The sequence below is a fragment of the Lipophrys pholis genome (assembly GCF_963383615.2).
Source record: "Lipophrys pholis genome assembly, chromosome: 23".
Lineage (NCBI taxonomy): Eukaryota > Metazoa > Chordata > Actinopteri > Blenniiformes > Blenniidae > Lipophrys > Lipophrys pholis.
The window spans coordinates 4331648-4358400 of record NC_137645.1 but is presented as its reverse complement, the minus strand read 5'-3'; the positions used below and the strand labels follow the sequence as shown (position 1 = coordinate 4358400).

Here is a 26753-nt window from a genome sequence, read left to right as displayed (position 1 = left end):
CAACATTTCAGAAAACATCCAAAAGAAAAGTGGATTTTAAAAATAGAGATTATTTTATAGATTGTCACAGCAGAATACATTGCGTATGTGATGGATATTGAATAAATCACACGATTTTGTACAAAACCATAATTATACCAGTTATGACAGTTCCAGGCTCTATATGAAGACTTTATCCAACATTACATAAGACGTGTATTGAAATATACTGCTACAAACATCTAGGTGTCACTGTATGACAAGAGAAAGCCGTTATCATACCTCAGAAAAACCTGCGTTACTACCGTATTAGACTGGCTTTATTTTTCTTTGTGTGAAGTTCTCTGTGTTTGATTGTAGTTGACAGGCTCCAGACCCACTGGGAAGACTCTCAGACACGACTCTCCGACAGGATGAAGCAGCTCCACAACATGCTGCAGGACTCCACCAACTGGCTGGATGCCAGGAAGAAGGTGGACCCTCTGGTCAAGCGGGCCAGCGAGAGGCTGGAGTCATGGCAGGAGATCACGTACACGGTGGACATGCTGAAGAAGCAGAACGCCGAGCTGAAGGTGGGCTGAGTGTCCACTCAAACTAAATGAACGACCCTGGAAATTCGCTCACTCATCATGTGAATCCACCAATTTTCAAGCTTTATAAACAGATGCCTCCACAATATGATATTAGTCACACGGGGGAGATTCAAATGTCACCGTGAATCATCAGGGTTTCCTTCTCCTCTGCCTCCCCAGCTCTTTGTGAAGGAGCTGCAGCAGTGGCAGGGCCAGGTGGACGAAACCAACGCGCTGGCCAACAAGCTGGTCGCGCTCTACAGCAACGACGACACGCACAAGGTCACGCAGGTCAACTACACCTTGACGGCCACGTGGACGCACATCAACAAGCGGTAACTGCACCAACAAACAAGACAAAAAGCTGCCAGTACTGTGTACGGGGAGTCTCCGACAGCTTCAACTGCCTTACAGCCTCCAGCAGTTACGTTCATGTGACTCAGTTATGCAGATGATGTGGTTTTCTCTTTGTTCCCATTAAATCCTCATCTTCTCTAAGCTGGAACTCCAATCTCATGACATTTTATGTCAGAAATGTTTGGACCAGCCTGTACCTGTGACTCACTGGCCTGTTCTTTTTCTCGTGTCCCTAGTGTTTCGGACCGCGAGGCAGCGCTAGAAGCGGCCCTGAAGCTGATGCAGCAGTTCTACCTCGACCTGGAGAAGTTCCTCAACTGGCTGACGGAGGCGGAGACCACCTGCAACGTTTTGATCGACGCCACCAACAAGGAGAGGCTGCAGGGGCAGCCCGAGGCAGCTAGGAACCTGCTGGGACAGTGGAAGGTAACAACACACACACACACACACACACACACACACACGCACACAAAACATTGAAGTTGCCCCAGCTGAGGGATTTTGAGGTCACACATATTAAGATGTAAGTGAATGACCTGCTTATTTCTGGTGTTATTGCGACATTGATTTTCATGGCGGCTCTCCATCTCTGTCACACTGTTTTCCCCGCGAGACCTTCAGAGGCGGCCGGCAGCAGCACAAGGCCGAGCCGCCTCTGCTCTTTCACTCCGTCATACTGGCTACAGACCGAATACACAAGTCTTGTGTATTTCTTATTGCAAATTACTGACCTTAAGCTGGAGAGTGATGAATTGATGAACTGTCTCAAAGTCCAAAGTGAGTTATTTTTCATGTGTTCTCACACTTATTCGTTATTCACAAACCTGTCTCCATAAAACATAGTGTTTGAATGAAGTATTTACAAATTCCATTCATGTAAACAAATGTAAGTCACCTGTTTGATTGACACGTCATGAGTGGCGTCCGTGAAAGTACCTGTGGCTAAGAATCAGGTGGGATGATCCAGACACTGAGCGCTGTCTCCGTTCCTGACTCGGAGACGTTCTCCTCGAGTGGCCACTCCGGCTGGTATGACAGGAATGCTGACATGGCAGCACGGAGCGATCCGATTGGTCCGCCTCTGCCCAGCAGACAAGTGCAGAAAATTCCCCCCACTGCATTGTGGGAGTTGAAGGGAAGGCTCTGTTCTGAGAGAGAGAACATATTCTGACCCCTCGGCCCTTTCCCTGCACCCACACACACTTTCTGGTGGAAAGACATATGCATGCATGCACATACACACATGCACGCACGCACACACACGAGTGCAGCATTTTGGAAATGAATTTTTAAGCATGGGCAGTTTCAAATTCACACTTGTGCACGTTTCCTCCACGCACACACGCACATATATACACACACGCACATGCACACACTTCAGTACAACAGCAGCACTGTGTGCAGCACTGAGATAGTCTTCTGTGTCCAATTATAATGGCGGCCTGCAAAACAGCGTAGCATCAAGCAAGCACGCACACACACACACACACACAGATACTTACACTCTCCCGGGCTACAACTCCACACACAGATAAGGTTTAATTGGAAAATGAGCTCACTCATCGTTTTATGAACCCTTTCAAGTTCCCCCCTCCTCCTCTTCCTCCTCTTCCTCCTCCTCCTTCATCCTCTCCTCATCCCCACTGTCTTTCCAAGTCACTCTGACTCACTCGCTCCAGCTCCATCTGCTTCTTTACGTGCAGCTAACTCTCCCTCCGTCCCCCATGACGCTCCCTCCCTTCTCTCCACGTCCAAATCTGTCACACACACACATTTTGAAACAGAGGACATTCTTATGCTGCCACAGTGCGAGTTAATCTGGAGGGAATACGGGAGAAGATGCCTCTTCCTCTTCTTCTTCTCTATGTGTAGTTTCGCGTAAAGCTTGGACGATGCTACGCAGGAAGGTCTACCACGTTCAGGTTGGGAATTAACATCAGGCATCTTTCTTTTGTGTTTTAAACTTTTGTGAAGCTGCGACAGGACAGGGTCAGTCTTGTAACATTCTCAACGTTATGGGCATTTTCATGTTGTTTTTTATGAAGAATTTTAACATTAATCTGCAAATTTTGTGCAACAAGTTGAAATTATTTCTGCAAGCAGATTTAACTTTTCTTCGATTAATGACTGTCGACTGAATGAAAATGTAAATTAAGACTTATCGAAAAGGAGAAAAATGGGGAGACATCAGAAAGCTAAGCAACAGTGCCAGGACGGAAGAGTAATTGTAGATGATGGATGAATGGATGGATGGATGACTACAGAGTAGAAACAATGACGCAAGTTTATGCAGGAAAGAAGGCCAAAGGGCTGATACGAACTCTGAACAGAAAGCCAATAAAAACATACATCTGGTAGAAATATTCTTATTCCACTAAGTATTCATGGATAAAAGACGAAATGTGATTTATTGATGAGTGGGACGGCGTGGTAAATGAGAATCTTTTGCTCACCTCGCTGACACAGAGTGAATGTCTGACAATAAAATGTATTTGGAAGGTTTTCTTTTAGAACGGGCAAAATAAGCATGAATAACAAAAAAAATCGTACTCACAGAGTAAGAATGATATTTCTTTTATTGCCTCTGAATACCGACAGGCTTCACCGATAAAATCTCATAATGTGAAAAACATCTGGCATCCAAACAAAAATACGACACAGGTCCTTCTGATCCACTCGGTTCCGCTTGGATTACAGTATGAATGCAGCTAATCCTCATAGCTAACGTGTGAATTTTGACTGGTTTCATGAGTTTCTATGAGATCTGAGCTCATAAAAGCACCTCGCAATACGGCATCAAAGCATCGGCTGTGTTTGTAGAAAACACGCTTTCCATTCGGTACCGCCGATTATTTTGCTTTCCGACCTCCAGAACGTGTTCCCAGTGATAATGGAGCTTTACTTCCTCTTGACGTTACAGATGTTCGTCGGCTCAGTGCTGGGTTTCCCCTCCACATCTTATTGGGAACATTTAGAGTTTTAGTAATGAAGCGTTGCTGTCGAAGCTCCCAGCCGGCTGCAGGCCCGCCGACACATTTTGACATTTCATTGCAACAAAAGGCTCCGTGCACACTTCATTAAGGCCGGCGTTACGGCCCGGCCCGGCTCGTAGCAGCTCCTTCTCGCAGTGTAAATCACTCCGGCAGAATCCTGATCCCATTACCCAGCACTCCAACTGAGCTGCGAGAAAAGATGGCTGCTATTACCAAAACAAATGAAGTGTGTGCTTGGACAGAATATACTGTTTGCACTGTTTCACCAGGACCTCCAGGCAGAGATCGACGGCCACACCGAGCTGTACCACTCCCTGGATGAGAACGGACAGAGGATCCTGAGCTCGCTCGGCGACTCGGAGGACGGTGCGCTGCTGCACAGACGCCTGGACCACATGAGCCAGAGATGGAATGACCTGCGGAGCAAGACGCTCAGCATGAGGTGAGGAAACTCCGACAACTCCTCTTCGTCCCTGGTTTCCCACAGAGGAGGTTCCAGTCCTGTTTCCACACCAACCACACCTCTGAAAACAAGCCCCAAACAAGCAGTGCTTCTCTTGAAAATTTTATTATATAATGAAATAAATCAAAACTTGAACAGACTTGAAGGTCTTAAACCATTAAAATATTTATTAAACAGCATAAAACAGATGGTCTATGAACAAATTAAGTGAAGCTTGTTATGAACCATTAATTATTTCACTCATCTTCCTTTATCTTTTACTTCCAGCACTCCAATTCTCATTTTTAGCTTCAGTTGAAAGTAATAAAAGGCAGTTTAGAGTGAACATTTAACAACAATTAAAACTCATATTTAGTCCACTTTGGTGAGAAAACATTCAATCTTCATATTCTCAACTAAGTGTACTTGAGTCATTTACTCAGTTCATTTATATCTATACCATAGCATGTTTACAGGGAAAAAAAACAACAACATGAGGAATTCATGAACAAATCAAAATACCAATGGAGATAAGTTGACATATTTACAAGCGGCTTTACAAGTTTCAGGTGAGTTCAACACTCGTCTGGTACATGCAAGGACAGAGACAAACTGTGTTGGTGTGGCTGTGCTTGTGTTTGCAGAGCGCTCCTGGACTCGGAGATGGCGCCCTGGAAGAGGCTCCACATGTCGCTACAGGAGCTGCTCAACTGGCTCCGGCTGAAGAGTCAGCAGCTGGAACAGGAGCCACCTGTAGGGGGCGACGTCCCCGCCGTGCAAGCGCAGCTGGACACTCACCGGGTAGGAAGTCGTAACACATTCAGTTATATATTTCAGGACACAAATGTGCACAATCTCAAATTATGATATAATAACCATGAAGCCACGTTGTATATGACTATCCAGGGTTCTACATACTTTTTTAACACTCCAGTTCAGTACGTTGGTATTAAAGTCAACAAACTGTGAAGACCCTCAGTGCACTAAGTTAAATATGTGGAACTCGTCATGACATTCTGAAATATTTCCCCATTCTAGAATTATGAAACAGTCCAGCACTTAAAGCCAACCGTAACACTGTCTTCAACGTTCTGAAATGTAGGATACATTTGAGAACTCTCACATTCGAGAACCTTAACAAACTCCTGAACTCTCAAGAAATCAACAGCATGAGTTTCTTCTTGTAAAGTTTTGAGGCAAAAGCAGCCATTTGTGTTTGAGGCGTCTCTCCCACCGGCATTATGCAAATCAGGCTGTGAATAAATGGAAAGCGCAGGCACACAGGTTCAATGAAAAATCCATTTTACAGGCCACTTTACGCCAAAAAAGCGAGCCGATTGGCTCGGCTTGTTTGATTGTTTCACATATAACTACGGTGGTGATTGTGCAAAAAGGTGAGTTCCTGCAGATATGCATTAGAGGAAGGCTTTTAGTGGAAGCGTCCCGTAATGAATGTGACCATGTTTTAAATATGACACTTCAAACCTCTGATAGTAGCAGTGTGTGTATGTGTTATTCCACCAATGGACTCTGCAAACCGACCAAGAGAAAATCTTTTCTACCTTTCAGCATGAAAAACGCGTAAAAGCATTTATTTCTTATTTTATGCAAATGGATGTAGAATGCACCTGTGTGCACATGGTTTGCAATCTTTCATGTTTGAGGATGTAAAGCATAACTCACTTTTAATTTCTACATAATCTGCTAATAATACACAACAATTATCACTTCAAAGCATCCGTGTCATTGCGTGCTTTCTTGCAATTTAAATCAGTATAAATTAGCTGTAACTAAATCTTTTTATACTACAGAGAACATAAGCAGGTTTAAATTTAGCGATATTTACTTTTTTAAACCTGATGCAAAATATGCATTAGGGCTTCATATTAGGTTGCAAATTTGATAGTTATTGTGACATCAACATGTACAATATGCACATCACAAAAAAATGTGTCTGAAAATTCATGTAAGATGGTGATGGCGGTGTCAAATTACAGGCAGTTAATGGTAGATTTTAAGTTGGAAAAGAAAGACTTCCTTTGAGGCTCTCACATATTCGAGCTTTGAGATGGTGGGCCAAGACCTAGAGCAATATATTGTGAAAGTCAGAAGCTTAACCTCTCCATAATTACACGGAAATTTAACATTTCCACCCCGTGGTGTCGATTAAGTATGTTTCAAGACAGAACTCTTCCACACTGTGGAACTGAAATGTTGTGGAACTTTTAAGAATTTAAGATGTGTGTGTGTGTGTGTGTGTGTGTGTGTGTGTGTTGTGTGTCACAGGGATTCAGAAGGGACCTGAGAGCCAAGGAGCCTGTGGTGACCAAATCTCTGGATGATGTGGGGGTGTTTCTGTCTGAACTGCCCCGGGACGCACCGTCACCTGAACAGAGAGGTAACAAACACACACACACACACACACACACACACATTTCAGTCGGCTCCACTTCACTCAGTTGTTCTCAGGGGACCATTTCCTGTAATTCCTACACGGACCCCCCCCCCCCCCCCCCCCTCCTCTATCCAGCTTTGATGTGTCCGTGCAGGATGGATTAAGGATGTAAGCGCTGCGAGCAGCGTGAGCTCTTTTGTGGGAGTTCTGTAAGTAAATGTGAGGACACATTTCCATTGAGACGAACCTTTTACCTCCTCTTTAAAAGCAGGAAGCAGAGTTTTAACTCAGGAAATAGCTCATGAATTAGTGACATTTTAGCTTTTCCGCTTAACCGTCATCCCAAGAAAAGAAGGAATGAGGAGCGTTTGTGACTCACACACTGAACGGTGAATTGTAGTGACGGCTCACTGTCTGCGCAGCACCTTAGCAGCAGCTCGGTTACCAGGCTCACAGGAAGAAGCTGAACTTTAACTGAGGCCCATTAAACCCATTCATCCACCAAGCCCGGCGCCCCCAGAGAAAGGCCGAGCTCCAGCTGCTAATCACCACCACACCGAGGGAAACGACTTCCTCTCAAAAAGTCACTTTGTCTCCCAGGCGTGACCTTCGATTGGCCAGCGGCCGGCGACGTCTCGGAAGCGGCAACCGTCACACACACGCAGAGCTTTAGAGCGCGTGACATTTCGCTGGGTTTGAATTCAGCCGAGGACGCCGCAAACAACCTGAGTGCTTTGACATATGAGTGAGACGGTCTCTGAGGAGCCGCGCCGGATCGTCACAGCCGCCGCTTGTGCTTTACAGAGAGGGAGCAAGCTTTTAAACTCCAACTGACACATTTAAATCGCAGCGCTCGTTCTGCGAGAAAGGAGAACATCTCACTATCGAGGCAACTGTTTAACCCCCCCCCATCAGGCAGTTCGCCACATCTGGTACTCGATTCTGGGTTCTTCCAAACTCACTGAATAACGACAGTCACACAGTTCAGGACCGTTTTAGATCGGAGCGTCGACAATCCAGACTGCGTGACGGTTCTAGAATGTGCCAAGAATTTTCAATAGGCTCTTGAATGTCTTCTGCAGTTTGTCAGAGGTTCTAAAGTGTGTCTAGGAATCGCTCTAGAATGTTCCAGGTTGTACAATTTTTCAAAGTTGTAGAATTTATCAAAGGTTCTACAAAATTTGTGCGAGTTTTAGAACGCGTGAGTTCTTCAATTTGTCAAAGGTTCTAAAATGTGTCGGTCTTTCAGAATGTGCTCAAATGTTTTCAAAGATTCAAGAGTTTAAGAGGTTTTAATCTAGTTTGAGAATGTCCCCCCATGCTAGAATATGTCAGAATTCTAAAATTTGCCAAAGGTTCCAGAATGTGTGTGAATTCTAGAATTGCATACATTCCTTCAGTGTGTGAGTTCTCAGAGGTACTAGAAATGGTCCGAGTTCTGTATATAATATGAGTGTTCTAGAATTCGTCAATGGTTGGAGGTGTCGGAGTCCCAGAATGTCTTCGAGCTCTGGAACTATTCAAAGGTTCTAGAATGTGTCACAGCTCTAGATCTGAGTTGTAGAATATTGTGAAAGATCATAACTACGCTGAGTTTAACACCTCAAGCAAAACTATGACAGGAAACTAATCTGTGGCGGCTTTTTCTTTGCTGTAATGAGTAAAGAGTCGGGTTTAGTTGAAGGTACTTTCTCATCTGCTCTGCAGCCATTCCAGGTTGTTTTCAGCTCCGTCCACATTAACGTTGCCTTGGTTTCCATTTGGATTGTTATTCGGCTTTGTGTGTTTTTCACTTTTTTTTCCGGCCACATTTCTGGCATTTTTTTTTTTTTTTTTTTTTTGCTCTGCTCATTATTTTGTATTTCATTTGTGTTCCAGGAGCCATTTTACGTGTCCTCACAATAATCACTGCATCGGGTGATCAGACTTCTTCAAATACAGACAAAGACAGAGAGGAAACACAGTGCAGGGTGCATGAGCAATACATGCACATCCAAGACCGACACAAATGGTTCCTGCAGTTACTTATTTACTGCCAATAAAAGGAAGGACAGGCAGGACTGATAAAATGGGAAGAGCAATGAAAGAACAGGCAGTGCTGCTCTTGTAGAGTGAAGTGGAAGGAGCTGTGTTGATTCTCACTCCCATTCACTACTGTCTGGGAGGAAGTGTAGTCAAAGATGTGGGGGTCCTATTTATAGAGAGCGCTCCAGTCGAGGGAAGAAAAAGTGGAATCCATCGGTCCTGATAGAAGCATCCATGTGACAATTCATGGACATTACAAAAACTTTTTTTTTTTTGTCCTAAAGTCCATTTCAGTTTATTGAGAATTGTCTGATGCCTTGATGGTTGGATCACATACTGCAAATGTTTGCATTAAATCGAGCTGATTTTCAGTCACAACATGACGCTGAATGCAATTTTATTTGGTCATTTCTTTGAAAATGGATTATTCTTATTGATAAAGTTCTCCTATTTACCTGACTGGTGCATGGTGTACTTCTAAAACTAAGCTGAACTTCACAACTTGCTGTTGATGCGCCATCACCACTTTGACGAATCCTTCTGACGTACCAAAGAGATTCACAGCAGATCAGAACATTTAATTCCGCTGCTTTCTTCCAAAATTTTGGGGAAATCCCAAATAGTTTAACAATTTATTATCTTTCTATCTATTGGGTTTTTATTTACTGTCAACTCATCTTGAAACTGTTATATCAATAATAAATCCACCTTACACAGCATTTGGAGTGTCTAATTGGAAATAACTGTGATTGTATTAAGCAGTATCATCTGCGTATGGATTAATATAATAATTGCTTGCCATGGAGACGATCATTTTTATATATACTTTACATTTGATTTGAATATTGTCTGCCTATTGTATATATTTGTTATAATTTTGTCTGAACCACAATGACTCACTCTGTTCTTCATGGCGTTTCTTGACACCACGATGCACTACATTGCCCCAGAAATTCTCCCTTTTAGATGTTTAGTCTTTTTTGTTTCTTCGGGAATCACCAAAGGTTTTCATCCTCTCGCTGGTAGACATCAGCCCAGAGGAGCGCGCTCAGAATGTGGGCCGAATCCTTCGCAAGGAGGCCGACGACGTGGTGAGCAAGTGGGACCGACTGAACGCCGCCTCGGCCGACTGGCAGCGGAGGCTGGAGCTGGCTCTGGACCGACTGGTGGAGCTGCAGGAGGCCGAGGACCTGCTGGACGGACAGCTGAGGCAGGCGGAGATGGTGAAGGAGGCGTGGGAGCCGGTGGGAGAGCTACTGATGGACTCGCTGCCGGAGCACATCGAAAGAGTCAAGGTGAGACTCAACGACTGCTTCAGGTCTGCACCAATCAACCAGTCGTTCAAAACTTTTTTCATCCAGTAGAACTAAGTAAATGTCGAGCTCTTGCTGTTGCACACTAAATAATGAGTTTTTCCATTGAATACTGGCTTTTTGAATCCCACCCATAGTGTATTGTGTTTGTTTTAAATGATATGAACCCGGACATTAATGGCAGTTGTTGGTGTAGACATAGAATTCTCACAATTTCTTTGAACTTGTTGGCTTTTCCATTGTTGCGCTCTGTCTTAAAGAGTTCTTCATACATACTGAGAAATTAACTAAAGCTTAAGACAACATTGGTATAATCCTTTAAGACCACACCAAAAGACACAAAAAATGAAATCACTAGGTGGCCGCTTATGTCAAAGAACTCAGTGTTTTGTTTTGTTTTGTTTTGTGTGTGTGTATTTTCCATTAAACAAACCGTCTTTGAGCTGCTCTGAATTACTGAATTCCACCTGAGACTTAGGCTGCAGGTCTGTTAAGTCCTGTTTGTTTGAAGTTATTTGACAATGACTCATTGGAGGGAATCGTCCCACAGCGCCTTTAAAGTCATATGTAACAATCATAAAAGCACATCACCTTCATCATCCTCTGCGTCACGGCTGGAATAGGCAGCACCCTGCGCCTGTCAGCCATTACTGTCGCACTATTTGTTCTACTTCACTCTGCACACATCAGCAGGCATTAAAAAAACAGAAAAGTGGCTTCACGTGACAGATCTAACGTCTTTTTAGTGTTTCAGCTGAGATCTTTTCTCACTGCCTGATGTCAAAAAGATCCAACTCACTTTTTTTGAGGCTTTTGAGAAAACTTACAGCATATTTAGGCACCACATTAAGCATTGATAACATTTTGTACTGATCAGTATCTGACGGTGTGTGTCGGTGCTGCAGGAGTTCCAGGAGGAGATCGCTCCCATTCAGGATGACGTGACCCACATGAACCAGTTGGCGTCCACTTTTGGACCGCCCGACATCCAGCTGTCGTCCTCCAACCTGGAACGTATTGAAGATCTGAACAGGCGCTGGAGGCTGCTCCAGGTACACACTCATTCATGCACACACACACATAGAAGAGGTTCATCTAACCACATTTTTACAGTATTTTCAGCTCGTTTGACCAAGCGCTCTTCACGCTTATTTCCAATTAGCTTAGCGTGAAGTAAACAACTACAGTGATACTAGTAGGAAGATCAAAATAGCCTCACATTTGAAAAAAGTCCCAACAAATGTCTGCCAAGCGGCTAAAGAGGTTAGCGATGCTCATTAAAACTACAATAGAGATGAAAAGAACACAAACACACATGACCCAGGTAGAGGCATTAAAAAGCAGCACAGGCCGGACCTCTTAGTGCCTCCACCGGTCTCCGTACGCCCAGTGGAGCCGAGCTGGAAGTCAAACAATGATCATGAGCAGGTTTGACAGATTGAGCCAATCAGCTGCCAGAAAGAGCCGCTCACACCGATTCATCCCGGGCTGAGATGTGCGCCGCCGTGACGGGACCAGAAGGGCAGTCTCTCTGAAGTCTGCACCTGACCAGCTGCTGACACACACACACACACACACACACACACACACGTTTTGTAGTGACTCATGTTGATGTATGAATTTACAAAGAGAAGGGAAACCAGGAGCGATGAACTAAAAAAAACACGTCTCTCTCCGACTGGGACTCGGTAATGTCACCAAGTTGGTAAAGTTCCATTACCCAATTTCACAGGGACAAGATAAATGTGTGTAAAATCTGTCACGTGAAATTAGTCCTGTTTTGGTGGCTTTAGCGTCTTTCTGTTTGCATGGAAGAGGAAAGTTAAGTGTCCAGTTTGGATGGAGACGCTTCCAGTTTCTGAAGTTCCGTTTCCACTGCAGGTGCTTCGTTCTGTGTCTGCCCAGTATTTCTGGCATCGCTCTGAAAAGGCAGGCTGTCTCTGTGAGTGCGTGGTCTTTCAACAATGTTGTAGGGACTGAAAACAGTTTGCAAAGTTGTCCCACTGAGACGTGTCTGCCGTACATGAGCCAACAGGAAGTCCTGTAAGGTGAAGAGATGTTTTCCAGGAGTCAGGTTAGGATTGTAGACGACGTCTGTAGTTATAATTATGCTAAAAGTCTTTTGGAAATGAATGTAAATTGTGGTAACAGCTTCTACTTACCTTGCTAATTACTGTTTTAATGGCTTAAATCTTGAGATAAGTGCCTGTGCGAACTGTGTGTGTGTACGTGTTGGGATGATGGCGAGACACGCTGGGGTCACTCTGGTCGGTTCATCGTGTTCTCTCGTGCCCGAAAGGTCAGAACTGATTGGCCGGCGTCGGTCCAATCCCGGCTCCTCTTTGTTTGTACCGCTCTAATCAGGTTGCCATGGATACAGTGAAAAACAGCTCAGGCAGGAATGGACTGGGCGAAGCGGACTCCAAGGTAATTTCATCCTTTGGTTGCGTGTCACACCTGAGCTCTCCTGTTCAGTTCTGGTCATCGCCGCCATCATGTCATCCCATGAACCGGTGTCATCAGCAGGTGAAGAGCTGGATGTTAATCAGCCGATCTGAGCACTCAGACTGAATAATAATCCAGCGCCTGAGCCCGGAGACTCCTGTCAGAGCGAGCTTCCACTCGTCCTGGAACAGAAATCGGCTGCTAATCAGCATCTGCCGCGGCTCCGCATGCCGGCCCGAGCCGCATGTGTTGCCTGGGAACATTGTGTTGGAGATGATCCGCTGTCCTCCGGGACCCAAACTCTCTGAGGGGCACCAGCGTGATCACAGGCGGCGCTGGTGTGACGGAGAAGATTTACAGGTTTCGTTCCCTCAGCGTGCCATCGTGGTTTACAAAGTGCACGCTGATAGATTCCTGTTTACACAAGATCAACCTGCTGGAATTGATATCGGCTGTTGGTTTGCGTTCACTACGTCGATGACACAATTTGGTAGCCGTCCTTGTTGCAGGAAGTTGCCAAACATATCCAACAGTTCCAGAAAATGAATCTAAATTTAACTCAAAAAAAATGTCGGAAAGAAGGAAGATGAATCTGAATGAATCAAGTCTGAAAGAAAATCATGAGAAAAGATTAAGAGCAAGAAATGATCTTATCATAAAGTCCACAAATAAAAGTAGTGGGAGGCCAGCAGATGAAATAACAGCAGCATTTCTGTTGGACGTTTCCATGGAAACGTGCACCCCCCTGGTCTCCGGCTCCTCCCATGTTTTTTTCTTTCCCATCCTCGTGAATCATCTTCAAAGAAAATTCACTCCATGTCGGATCAGATTTCACAAACCTCCACCTGTCTCTGCATGTTGGTTTTATTTTCATTAAATCAAAAATGTCGCCGTACTCAACAAGTAGTGTGCAAAAATATCAGTCATCTGGCTCCTGTAATTTATGAGATATGAAGACTTTATGAAAGGATTTATACCTCAAACGCACCAAATTCCCAGTGTCAAAGGATTACATCCACTACTTCCACTGTTTCATAGCTTTCATTGTAAAAGTAAGAGTACAGAGTACTCCTTTTAAAAGATACTCAAACTATCAGTAGAATAGCTTTAGAAAATATCTACATTTAAATCACATTTCTTAAAGAACAAATGTACAAATCATGGATTTTCTGTAAAAGAAGAAACTTTTCAGCGTCAATGAAATAGATTTCAAATACTAACATTACTCACATTACTACGAAGAGGCAGTTATTCAATGTGTACTCAACTACAACTACTCGTATTTTACTTAAATCCCACTCAATATCAAGTGAAGACTCTTCTTCCCACAAAGTATTTAAAGTATGAGTTATTTCTTAACTGCAATGTATTTGAATCATAAAAACATAAAATATCCACATTCAGAGTATTTTTCTTAAGTTACATTGTCAACAAATGTAGAGAAAATCTGGATTTCCTGTTAAAAGAAGTAACTTAGTGGCTTTATTGGGAATAAATAATTCACTTTTCTTGCCATGAAGTTTCAAACCAAGAGAGGGAGTAATAGATTACAAGTACACAACTAATTACACTATAAGTATACTGTAAATATAGTTATATTTTCAGATACTTGTGCAGAATTTTACTCTAGTAACTAAAACTAAAATATATTGTAAGACAATACATGTAGATAAGCACAACCTTTTAGTATTGTTTGCTTTTTAGCAACAAAACAGATTAAAAAACTTTCAGTGATATAAGTACTCCAGGTTCTGAGTGTTTTGGGGGACGCCACGGCCATGATGGAGGTTTTTCCTGCAGACTACGTGTTGGTCACAACCTCTTTCGCTGTCGGACGTCACAATTGATTTGCTTTGTTGTGTTTTCAGGTTTCCATTGAGGAGCACCTCAAGCAGCTGACAGACGCTCACCGGGACTTTGTCCTGATGCACGGTGAGTCCATCACACACACACACACACACACACACACACACACACACACACACACACACACACACACACACACACACAGTGAGACTATGACTCATCGAGTCTGCGCCGTATCGATCCGTCTCTGCAACTTGATTTATTTTTATTTTTTTCATCTTTATTACTGAATTCCAGTATGACTCTGGCAATAAAACACCTGATGTAATCCGGGCCAACAAAACAGATTTCTACTGATGCAACACACACACCACAATGTCATTTCTCTGCTATCACAACACCGAGACCTGCCTCTTTTACTTTCATTGCATTTTACATCGTTTAATGGAACGGAAATAGTGAAAAATCTGAGCGCGTCTCCTACCTCTACCACTAGATGGCAGTGCTGTTTAGTCAAGCTACACAATTCAATTATTGATAATAACAATACAATTTATTTCTAACACACTTTTCATTGAAAAATCTCAAAGTGCTACAAGAACATTAAAAAAAGAACTTTCTTATAAACGTCATAAAAAAATCCCGAAAACATGAATTCTGACCCTTTTTTTTACATAAAAATGTATTTGCAAACTTTCCAACAAGTACCGCGTTTTCCATATTTTTCCTTTATTTAGTTGTTTGAATACTCATAAACATAATTTTTCTGGATTAATGTCAGACTGTTTTTCAAAATATAAAATATCATTTAGAAATTAGAGATTAATGCAAAACCCCTGTCATGCTAGTTAGAGGCATTTAATGGATAATAGACAGTAATTCTACATTTTAACATTTTATTATGATTAAATAGTGTTTTGTTGTAGCAAAATAATGTGTATAATTTAATTTAAAAAAATTACCCTTAAATAATTGTTTTTTATTTTAATACAAGAGAATACATTTGGTTCATGTTTTGTTTTTTGTTTTGTTTTTTAACAAAAAATTCAACTAAAACTAATAAATGATGCTAGGAAAAGGCATCCCCCTGATCCCCTCAATGTTCACTTTTAAAATCCTGCCTGTGGCATCAATAAAAGTAGTTTGGTTTAAAAAAAAAAAATGCAAAATAGAGAAAAATATTCAGATGATAAATTTGAATGCATGTGACGTTTACTTTTTATTCAACTCTTTTAAACCTTAAACCCCTCAAACATGATATAGAAGCTTGTACTAACACAACAGCGTTGAAGATATTGAACATTTTGTTTGCAAAAGCTTCCAAAACCATCAAATATTAGCGTCGTTATCCCGGCCAACGGAGCTGCAGATATTGATGATGCTGTGACTTTCACTTTTCATATCTCGCTGCTGTTCTTTTTTCTTTTCTTTTTTAAATGCTGCAAATTTCCCCCGCGAGGCACAATAACGCTTAGGCAGCGTGTCGCTCCGGCCCGGCCGTCTGATTGGCCGGAGACGCATTTCCAGCCGTGCTGACAATTCCCAGAAAGCACAGCCTGCGTTTAATGGCCAGCGTGCCAACTCTTGTGGGCATAATAAGTGAGATAATTAACCATATTTCTTGTTTTTTCTGCTGTTTTGTCATTATGGTGTATATTAGAGGGAAGCTTTGCGGTGCACTAAGTGCTGCGTGCGTGTTTCCGGAGCCCCGCGAGGATCCTGCACTGAGATGTGTGTAGATTTTCTGGTGATGAACTCTGTTCTGCTGGGGTTTTTCTTTTTTTACAGGATCTGTGGAGAGACCCTTTGAGCAAGGCATCTCGCCGAACAACGTGCCCTACTACATCAAGTAAGCCGTGGCCAGTGATCATAACTGCTCACTTTCACTCTAACACCATGAGTGAAGCCGCTTTGCGCCTCTAACATGTGTGAAAACCACAATTCAGTCATATAGGACCAATACACAAGCACTGAAGGACATATAGAATACGACACATTACGGGAGAAGGAAAAATGGACGCCGTACTACTAAATGTGAGACAAAGTCTTTCGATTTAATCCAGTTTATACATGAATATCTATTGAAGAGGTGCCAGAAACCCTGGTTTATCATTCAATTTGCAAATGTTTCATCAGTCTTGGTCGATCTCAACTCCTTCTGCAAGATTAAAATGGGATTAAAGGTTAAAAATCTGCTCTTATTCTAGATTTTCTCTTTGTCTACAAATCCCACAACCAACCTGTATGAACGGAGACCACCACCTGCTGCCTTAACGCGAACTTCAGCCATCGCCGTTCTTTTTCTCCTGAATACCTTTTCTTCTTCGTATGTGGTCAGTGTGTTACTTCACAGCGACGCCCTCTGGTGGTTACACCGCCAAACGCTCATTGCACATTAATGGTTGTTTAGGAAGTACGTTCGTCCGACGTCAGCGGGTTAGTCCTTTTATATAAAGCTGCACTTCACTACAGCTTTTTTTTTTAGATTCTTTTCATTTGTTTTCATTACTTTTATGTTGCCATGAGTGAAGATCATGGGTTTCCATAAGGTACAGGTTCTTTCTCAGCATGGCTCTTGTGTTTATCAAGTTACATTTAATAATTATTTCCATATATCATTTATTTCTCAATCTTGTCCAAATTTTTCCAGTTTTTATTTTCTTAAATTGACATAAATTCGTCACATTTTTTCACAGTTCAAGTAGCAGTCGTAAGAAGTTTGATTTGTCTTCGTTCTTTCAGCTGGTGCAATACCATTTTGTACCACCGGGTGGCATCAGACAAGTTGGTGGTTATACACTTCAGCGAGTTAACACTGTCGCCCAATGGCCAAAAGTGGCATTAATTTGAAGTCATTTTAACATGTAGCATACGAGATTTGTGAAAGTAAAGCTGTCGCGTGGTTTTATCAAACATTTTAAAGCATTTCTTACCTTAAAAGTGCTAAAAGTTCCCGACTGAACTTGGATCAGACTTTCTCCAGTCAGCTATTGTTCTGTAAGTCAGGTGTTGGCTGATTAAAAAAAAAAAAAAAGAAAAAAAAGAAAAGGATTTATTTCCTTCATTATGCCTCGAAAGCTGCTTGTGGAGCAGCGGAGTCCCTGGTCGCGCTCGGCTGAACGCTGGGAGACTGTTTACTGCTCATCAGCAGACAGCAGAAGTTTGGGAGGTGGAGTGTGTTCTCGCGCTCGTAAGCACAGTCTTACAAGTTGTGGCTGGGCTCTGCGGGGGGGCGCCCGGGGGTGCTGAGTCGGTACAGCCAAGGAATCTCAATGAGCTGAGCAGGAGGGGACCGCTCATTGTACAATTGCATCCATTTAATGGATATTTGATGACCTCTGGAGCTACGAGGAGATTGCGATGCAAACACAGCATAGAGTAACACAACAGACATATCGAGTTGGAGGAAAAGTGGGAAAAGGAGCGAGTTCTAACTCGGCGAGAAGAAAAATGTAACTTATAGCAATAAAACTTGCTGTGCTGCAGCCGTGATCATTCTGTCATGACATGAATTTACTACACATATTCTCTCTTGTGCACTCGCTTCAGCGTCCAGCAGCAGTAGCTGATATCTCTAGAACAGCTGTGAACAGCAAGTAACTTCAGTGGCTTTACAGGCTCAGAGGGTTGAAAGCATCAAGGATCCCTTTAAAGCGTTGCACACGTCTTGTAAACCAACATTTTTGAGCTTTTGGGCTGTGAGTGGTTTGGTACCTGCGCCTTTAACTAATCGCCGTCGGTGGTTCACACTTTAACCGCTCGACACGCATTCCTAACTCAGAGTGACGGCTAATCAGCAACCAGACGCTGTGTGTGTGTGTGTGTGTGTGTGTGTGTGTGTGTGTGTGTGTGTGTGTGTGTGTGTGTGTGTGTGTGTGTGTGTGTGTGTGTGTGTGTGTGTGTGTGTGTGTGTGTGTGTGTGTGTGTGTGTGTGTGTGTGTGTGTGTGTGTGTGTGTGTGTGTGTGTGTGTGTGTGTGTGTGTAAACTGTGTGAACTATGCTGACTCACCACGCTGTGTGGAGTGTGTTTGGAGGAGGTCGCGAGTGTAAACACACCTGAGAAACAGTGACACACACTCTCCTCTCACACACAGAGACAGTGCTGGACCTGACCTGATGACCTCTGCACTGTGAGTGGCAGCTCACACACACACACACACACACACACACACACACCGTGTTACCATTTCACATTTACTCGAGTATTTCCTCCACATGTAAGTCTGAAGACTCGAGTGTTTGGGTGTAACAACCAGCAACATAATAATTCTGTCCATTCTGTCCATTGTTTTGAAGGTAATAACTTAATATTTTTGACCATTTTAAATATAATGACCTATGTTGTAATGATTTGGACTATATTTTAAAGCCAATAACAAATAATAATTTGCCAATAATGTTAGAACATTTTTGAGCTAATAATATTAAATACCGGTAAACACATATTGCCTGTTTATTATTGAAATATTATGAAAGTAGCATTAAGAAATCCCTGAACATGTACTAGTAGTGTTCAGGGTGCAGGGCAGTGCAGTTTCTCAGGATGTCAGGAGTTGTAGATATTTTAAATCCTTCAGGGTGGGAATCCTTCGCCCAATGGAAAATAAAACTTCGACTTCAAGGCTGAAGTACATTCTGCAGCACGACTTTCAAAATAAAAGCACTGCGAGCTGAATGAATCTGTGCTGCACCATCAGAACATTTCCCAGGCTTTGAAAGCAGAACCCCCCCACCCCCTATTTTTTTCTCTTATGTCTTCCTCCTCTCCGTCCTCCTCCGTTCTCTCTCTCCGTCTCCTCTCTGCTCTGGGAGCTGAAAAGCCTCCTGGATGTCTCTGCTCTCAGAAACAGGGATTTTTTGGGGGGGGGGGGGGGGGGTTGGGGGGAGGCAAGCAGACTCCGCCTCAGAGCTGAAAGCCTCAGATCATTTCAAAATAAAGCCTCAGTTCCTCTGCAGCCTTTAAAGAAAATCCTACAAATCTTGCTCTCTCAGATTTAATCCCACTGATTGGAAATGTTTCTTATTTTTAATCTAATTTAATCCACCACATTATTAACTCCAAATAAACTCACACCTCTTTTCTGATTTTCATTCAAACCCCCGGTGCTTTCATAATAAAGGCCTGCTCTCATCCTGTTTTTCTTTAACAAAATGAATTTTGATAATATCAGAGCAGACATAAAAACATTAATGTTTTAGCAACTTGAAACTTTTCAAAATTAAAATGGATAAAACATTCCTAATATGACATCTGCCGCATTCATATTTTACAGACTCTTATACCTTTGGTGCTGAAGTAAAATTTTACTAAATATAAATATAATGACTGCATTATATAATAATAATAATAATAATGATAATAATAATATCAATAAGAAGAAGAAGAATAAAATCTATAAATGTAAATACTAAACTAAAATAAATGATAATTTATTGAATTGAAATAACTATAAATATATAGTGTACAGTCTTTAAGTCCTTCTTTCTGTCTGTTTACATGACAATGGTGTTTGGATCCACTGAAAACACAAGTTTTTGAAAACGGCACCCAAAGTCGAACTATTTCAAATCGCTTCAACTCTGTTGCCGTGGAAACAAAGGAAAATGCATGTTTTCTGAAACACTGCTACTGAACGTGCACACCACGGCCATAGTAAATAGTTCTTTTGCACAAACCGAGAAGACAGCGGCGTCCAGAGTGTCATGACTCCCAGTCCGTGTTCTCCTCGAACTTGGTAGTTTTATTTTGACAGTCACTGCAATAACAATCCAACTTGGCCATCTGTCCATACAAATGTCCATGTACTCGGGGTGGCATGGCTCAGTTGGTAGAGCAGTCGTCTCTTGAAGGTTCGATTCCCATCTCTGCTGACCTACATGGTGAAGTATACTTGGGCACTGAACCCCAAACTGAGTGAGTAGTTGGTGGTGGTCAGAGGGGCCGATGGCGCAGATTGGCAGCCTTGCTTCCGTCAGTGTGCCACAAGGCAGCTGTGCCTGCATACGTAGTTTACCACCATCGAGTATGGAGTGATTGATGAATAATGCAATGTAAAGCATCTTTGAGTGTCCAGAAAAGCTTGATATAAAACCTGTGCATTATTGTTACTCCCATTGCTAATGTTTATGGCACATTGTGTGGTTTCATTACAAAAACAACAAACAATAATACTTCATTTCTTGGCAAGCAAACTACATAGTTTCCAGCGGTTCTGCCATCTCCATGGAAATGGACATGCACAAACAATACAATGATGTCCTGTAAACGGGCTTTAGTGACTCATAAGATGGAGTCTTCCCTGTTTGTAAAAAGAGATAGAATTCTTATTTAGTAGTTTTTAACTCCAGAATGCGAAATGTGGAGTTTACTACTTATTAATGACCTAAATATCGTTAAGACTGCCTTTGCATGTTCTTTCTAAGCATTATAGGTGATGTGGCGTCAATCTAAGGGCTCGTGCGTTCGGCTTTTATTTTGAAATAACAAGTGGAAGTAGTGCGCGCTGCGCCGCGCGTGCTTGACCTCGCGTCTCGGTGTCCACTCAGCCTCTGCAGCCCACCAAGCCGCTTGCACAGAGCCGCACGCACACACGCACGCACGCACACTCACTCCGCACGGTGATCTCGGACCGCGGAGGAAGAGGGGGGGGGCGCCTCACTTCTACCCGGGAATCGGTTCATCTCCACCGGTCTCGGAGCGGTGCGATCGGCCGGCGATGCGGGAGCAGCTTCGGAAGTGAGTGCCGGGGGCTGAGCGCCGAGGGCCGGGGAGGAAGGGCTGCTTGTGGGGGGGTGGGGGGGGTAGGGCTGGGAAAATCATGGGGATGGTAATTGTAATGCAGTAAACCTGTTCTCACACACAGAGGCGGTGGGCTGGGGTAAATAGATCCCCCAACACACACACACACATTCACACACACACATCTGCAGAAAATGCGCAAATCTGCGGTGCAAAATGTAAAAAATCTGCCCAGCAAAGGCTGCAGGACGTCTGCAGCAGGGGATCCCACTGAAACCTTCTCCTGCTGATGGAGGGGTTGGAGGGGTTTTTTCCTCCACATCGCCTCCGTCTTGGCACCGGGCGTCGGTTGTGGTTACAGCCGGGAGATGAAGCGAGGAGTGCGGGGAGCGACCCTCCGCCGACCCGCTGACTCTCCGGCGGATGGAGCTTGCTCCTGAATGAGGATAATTCCTGCGGCGAGCTGCTGCCATGTTGGAATAAAGAGAAGGGACGCACGGTGCTTCTGTGAATTTACCCCCGACAGGGGATCCGTGTTTATTTACGCGCGCGCCCGTGCGTGCGCGCAAGTCTGTGCGTTTTACATGACAAAAAGAAGGGTGGGAAAAAAGGAGGCAGTGTTGCATTCCTTCACACTCCTGGAGGCGCAAACACGGTCGGCTCTGCCCCGGTCCTGGAGGGGGGCTGCGGTGGTCCGGAGCCCGCGGCTCTGTGCAAACTTTAACACGGGAGGATGCGGGTGTTTGGCACCGGTACGCGCGCACGCCCTCCTAAAACACAGCTGATGGATAAAGAAGCCACACTGATTCTACTGGATCACTGCTGACGTGCTCAGGCATGATCCTGTGTGTGTGTGTGTGTGTGTGTGTGTGTGTGTGTGTGTGTGTGTGTGTGTGTGTGTGTGTGTGTGTGTGTGTGTGTGTGTGTGTGTGTGTGTGTGTGTGTGTGTGTGTGTGTGTGTGTGTGTGTGTGTGTGTGTGTGTGTGTGTGTGTGTGTGTGTGTCTTTCCCACACCAAAGCTTTGTACGTCTCAGGTTGGCATCGCTCCTAAGTCAGTGTCTCTTCGGTAATTACGACTCTGGGTCTGCATGCGGGAACAAGCACCGATCAGACCGGGAACGCCCGCCGGGAGGGTTCCAGTTGCTCTCCGATCTGGGAAACCTGAGCAGAGTTCACATATGAACGTAAACCGTGTTTCCAGTAGGAACCTAAAATCGTGTGACTCGATGAAAATCAATCTCCTACGTTGTGCTTTGTTGTTTCTGACTGACTAATAAAGTCCTTATCTTCACTATTATTCCCATAATGTCTCTTTACAGAATTCATCATTAAGAAACTTTATTTTGCAAAGACGCATAAAGAATGACAGCCTCAGCTTGTTTGTCACTACCTTCTCAGAAACTTCCCAGCTTGACGTTGTTCAGGTTTAAGATTTAAGAAGTGGGAACGTTGTAATTAAGATGTTATAGTCAGGATATTGTATTTTACCTTCGACACTAAAGCAAGTATTGCTGTTTTGTGTCCCTAGCGATCTGATCAAAATGAATATAGTTTTTTTCTGGAGCTGCGATGCTCCTCCAGAACTTCCCGCTTCACATCATACGGGTATTTGTTTTTTTTCCCACTTGGAATTGGGAACTTTTCCTGAGGACGCTAAAAGTAGCATTAGTGTGGATTAGCATTTTAAAAGCCGACAATAAAGCGGAGCTAAAGAACCTGAGCAGGAGGGTTTTTTCTTTTTCCTCTTTAATACTTGTTAATCACATTCATCTTCCTCGCAGGCCTCCGGTTGAATCGTAAAAGATGTGGAATGATATTTTCTGGGTGGTGTTGAACTGATGAAGCGTTCGGTCTCCTCTCGGGGTGAGCAGATAACACCGAATTAGATTTAGAAGTGATAATAAAGTGAGGGATGTAATCACTCACATTTATTCAGCCTCCTCGAGCCGAGCGCCTGGAAAGTCTCTTTTCTTTCTCTCTCCCAGGGAGTCCTACTTTACGTCCAGGCGGGAAACAAAGCGCTGAAACACGGCGGTCCGTACGTTCTCCCATTTTCTTCGCCGTGCTAAAATGAACAACTTAGCCTACGATTGTGACCCGTGACGTTAAATTTCACTACAAATCGTTGTGAGATAATCTAATCGAGGACGACTGTCATCATGTCACTTTATTGATTGTCTAGTTTTTTTATGGGAAAAGCAGCTGAAATGGTTTTTAGACTGAGCAAGCTAACCAGTTTTAGCGATTATAACCATCTTAACTATTTGTTTTTTCTTGTTTTAACAATATTTGGGGTTTTTTCCGCCATTCAAGCCGTTTTTTAACCATTTTAAAAGATTTTATTGTAGCGATTTTTTTTTTCCACCTGTTCCAGTTGTTTAATCTTTGTTTGCTAATTTTAGTATTTTTTTCGTTGTACCACTTCTAGTTAATTTGGCTGTTTTCAAACCGTTTCAGCCGTTTGAGCTCCTTTATCCGTTTGACGCTCTCAGCTTAGTTTTTATTGGTTCCAAGGGAGGAAGTGATGCCGACTCCAGCAGACAAACGACTGAAAGCTTCCGTTATTCATCCATTAAAATGATTCTATCAGCGTTGGCTCGTCCCTGAAGGCCGCTGCCGGGTTTCGCGCTCGCTGACAGTCGGCTCTAGACGTGGACGAGCTCACAAATGGCCTTTAATCATTCATTGAAGAGCTGTAATTGACTGCGGCGAGAAGTGACACCCGTGTCTCGGTGCAGATCTATTATTTAAAAGTGGGATCTGTCGGCGTCGCAGCCGGCCATTCAGCAATATTCAGCATTGTGCGCCGGCACATGTGTGGGCGTCATTAAAACGCTCTTTTTCTTCTCGGAATCAAGAGACCTCATTGCTGCCTTTAGATTCAGCTCATTTGTTCACAGTCGAGCGCGACGCCCTCCGCCATTTCCACCGTTCACGTACACGCGTCGTTCTGCGCGGCGCCTAAGATTAGCATCATGTTTCTGGAAAATGATTGTACTTACATTGCAGAATTAAAAACCCGCCCTCTTTAAATTGCTATGTGACGTGCTGGCATAAACAATGATTTGAGAAAAACACAGATGTATTGGTAGAGGGGTAAACGGATTTAAACTCGCGCCATGAGACATGTTAGTGTGCCACGTGCAGTGAGAGGTAGCACGCAGCAAATGCTATCTTTTTTCTGCAACGATAATCCTTAAATGTAGTATTTAATGTTAAAAGTACTTTGCTTTTACTCTTTGTGGAGGTTTTTTTTGTTTGCGTTTCAGAGGATACACACACAGACATTTTTTTTGCGACATTTTTTTTTCACGCTCATGAGAAAAACCGACCAATCACCAGTCAGTCCGCCGTTGATTAGAAACATGAAAATAAAAAACGCGCCTTTAAGCAGCGTTATTGAAACTTTGTTCGCGAACCTGCGAAGTTTTCATTTGTTAAAATGAGGATCTTTTGAGATTAAACCTCCTCTGTCATCAGCTTATGTCTGCTCGCCCTCGAGCAAGGCAGCAGACTCCCTCTTTTTCATCTTTTGACACTTTACGACGTATTATCAACACTCTGCGTTTGTCCCAGGGCTGCAGTTTTTTTAGGAAGGTGGTGTCTGCTTTCAGAAGACACAAAAAGAAGCAGGTTCGGTTCCTGCGGGCGTCGCCTGATTTATGGCGCCGCTTTTGTCTTCTTTCTTCATCAATCTGACGCTGACATCTGGTTGGAAGTGTAACTTCGAGATTTGTGGACAAATGGGTGAAAAAAAGCGTCAAGTCAGAAGTGAAATATAATGCGATGTTTTATTGATCTCTTGAGCTGGAAACAAAACCCCCAAAGCTCAACGACACATGAGCCCCGTCTTTTCTCAGCGTCCGCCTGCTGTTGGTGAAGAACGCGGATTTCTACGTTAATTAAACAGGCGTGCAGTTTTCTTTCACATTTTCTCTTCTGCTCATCAGTCTGACATGGCAACACTCCAACATTTGGATTTGAATTGTCGGGAGCGATGGCCGCTGTGGCCGCTGGCGCTGGTCGTTCACTGTTTTATCCAGAGAAACTGAAATCCCACCCAGACCGTCACCATAATTAACTGATCAAATCTGCTTCACAGGTTTCAGATTCTATATGTTGACGTAGTTTTCATTAAATGTTTCTACATGTGGACAGTTTGTGGGCTTCAGCAGCTTTGAGGATTTTGAAGTGTCTCTTCACCAGGCGACGTCTGTCCTCATTATGTGGCGTGTCGGAGCAGCGAGGAGGAGGAGGAGGAGGAGGAGGAGGAGGAGGAGAAAAAACCCTCCAGTGGATTATTATTTGTTTTGTGCTGTTCACACAAAGGTTAACGACAGGTGAGCGCCAACAACTCAACACGTGTGTTTTCAATAAGCCGGGCGGCCTCGGGCCGGAGCTGCGGAGCAGAAAGAAGCTTTGTGTGCTGTGGAGGAACGCTCAGCACGCCTCCGTCCCAAACTGTGGGCCTCCTTTTTACACTTTACACGCCGAAGAAAACAGCTGCTTCACACCACAACACACAAAGGGACTCTATTCCTGCTGGAGCCTCGTCACCAGCAGAGGGTTTTTTTATGTGGTTTCACCTTCGTCTCACCTGCTAAAATCCTGAAGTGGTAGTTCTTTTGTATGATGACTTAGGTCCTGTCCACATGAGGACGCATTGGTTTTGGCCGATCGGCCACACGGCGCCGCGTTTTAGGATCCAGAAAACTGTTTTTTCTTTGTTTGTTTGTTATAAAACACGGGTTCCAGATATGGACATTTTAAAACGCCGGCTCGGCTGTAAGGTGTGGACGGACAAAGACGCACATCTGTGGGGAAACGTCATCACATGACATCACATAACAACAACAATGGCGGACTACAAGCTCCAGGTGGCGCTGCAGAAGCTACTGATGCCACCCGGTTCAATAAGGTGATAGGGTGGATTTCTCGAGAACGAGGAGGAGCAGGAGTCTTCTCTGTGTCTATGGTCTCCGGGTCTTCTTCTGCATTTTTGGTGTATTTGGTGAGAGTCACAGCGCCCCCTAAAGGCCCGGAATATGTACAGTTTCTCTGAGAGGACGAGAGATAAAATGGCTCAAATCTCAAGAAACGGTGCTGAAGATTTTTATGTAAAATGGCTCAACGAGCTAAAAACCACAAGAAAAAGGATGAAGCTGCTAAAAGTGCTGGGGTTATCTTAAATGAGGTCGCATCACGTTTGTGGGTCATTTTTAAATAAATGCAGCTGCGGCGATGCCGGAGTGTTTCTGGAGTGTTTGGGTTCCTGTGCTGCTCCCATTCCCACCTCGTGGGGTTTGTCACATTTGGAACAGTGCGCCAAAAACTTAAAGCAGCCTTGTCTTTAAAGACTCGTGGCCTTTAAATATGCTAGAAGTGACTCCCGCTTCTGTAGCGGCTGCTTCATTGTGAGAGGATGGGATGAAGAGTTGGTTTTCATTCTGGTGCTGCAGACGATAACAGAATTGTGTTGCATCGTCTCGGTTTGTGTCCGATCCCGACTGGTGCACCCCAAGATCACAGTGAAGCTAATTAGTGCAAAACCTTCAGACAATGTGGCACTGACGCACGACGACGGGCTTTAAGGTCTTTGACGGGAAGTCAAAATCCTTTAAACATGGTTGTTGCTGTGATTGTTCAGTAGAGAATGACACAGCACTGCCTCTCTCTCTCTCCCCCTC

General features: G+C 43.7%; 2 protein-coding genes across 5 annotated transcripts in view; both read left to right on the top strand.

Annotated features, from left to right (window-relative positions):
• Positions 1–16180, top strand: part of LOC308127802 (dystrophin-like) — a gene marked incomplete at its 3' end in the record, with an annotated part of 105190 nt that extends 89010 nt beyond the window's left edge. Inside the window, exons 56-65 of the mRNA XM_080493131.1 lie at positions 340–551; positions 732–886; positions 1145–1334; positions 4171–4343; positions 4988–5144; positions 6630–6741; positions 9790–10058; positions 10982–11128; positions 14390–14453; positions 16116–16180. Coding sequence (XP_080349257.1) covers positions 340–551; positions 732–886; positions 1145–1334; positions 4171–4343; positions 4988–5144; positions 6630–6741; positions 9790–10058; positions 10982–11128; positions 14390–14453; positions 16116–16180 — 1544 coding nt within the window. The remainder of the gene's footprint in view (positions 1–339; positions 552–731; positions 887–1144; positions 1335–4170; positions 4344–4987; positions 5145–6629; positions 6742–9789; positions 10059–10981; positions 11129–14389; positions 14454–16115) is intronic.
• Positions 16181–20861: 4681 nt separating this feature from the next.
• LOC308127801 (dystrophin-like) overlaps positions 20862–26753 on the top strand; it is a 22047-nt gene continuing 16155 nt past the window's right edge. The window contains exon 1 of one of the 4 annotated variants that reach the window (XM_080493127.1): positions 20862–21063. In XM_080493127.1, coding sequence (XP_080349253.1) covers positions 21044–21063 — 20 coding nt within the window. In that variant the 5' untranslated portion in view covers positions 20862–21043. The remainder of the gene's footprint in view (positions 21064–26753) is intronic. The other 3 variants (XM_080493130.1, XM_080493128.1, XM_080493129.1) reach the window with 3 other exon arrangements.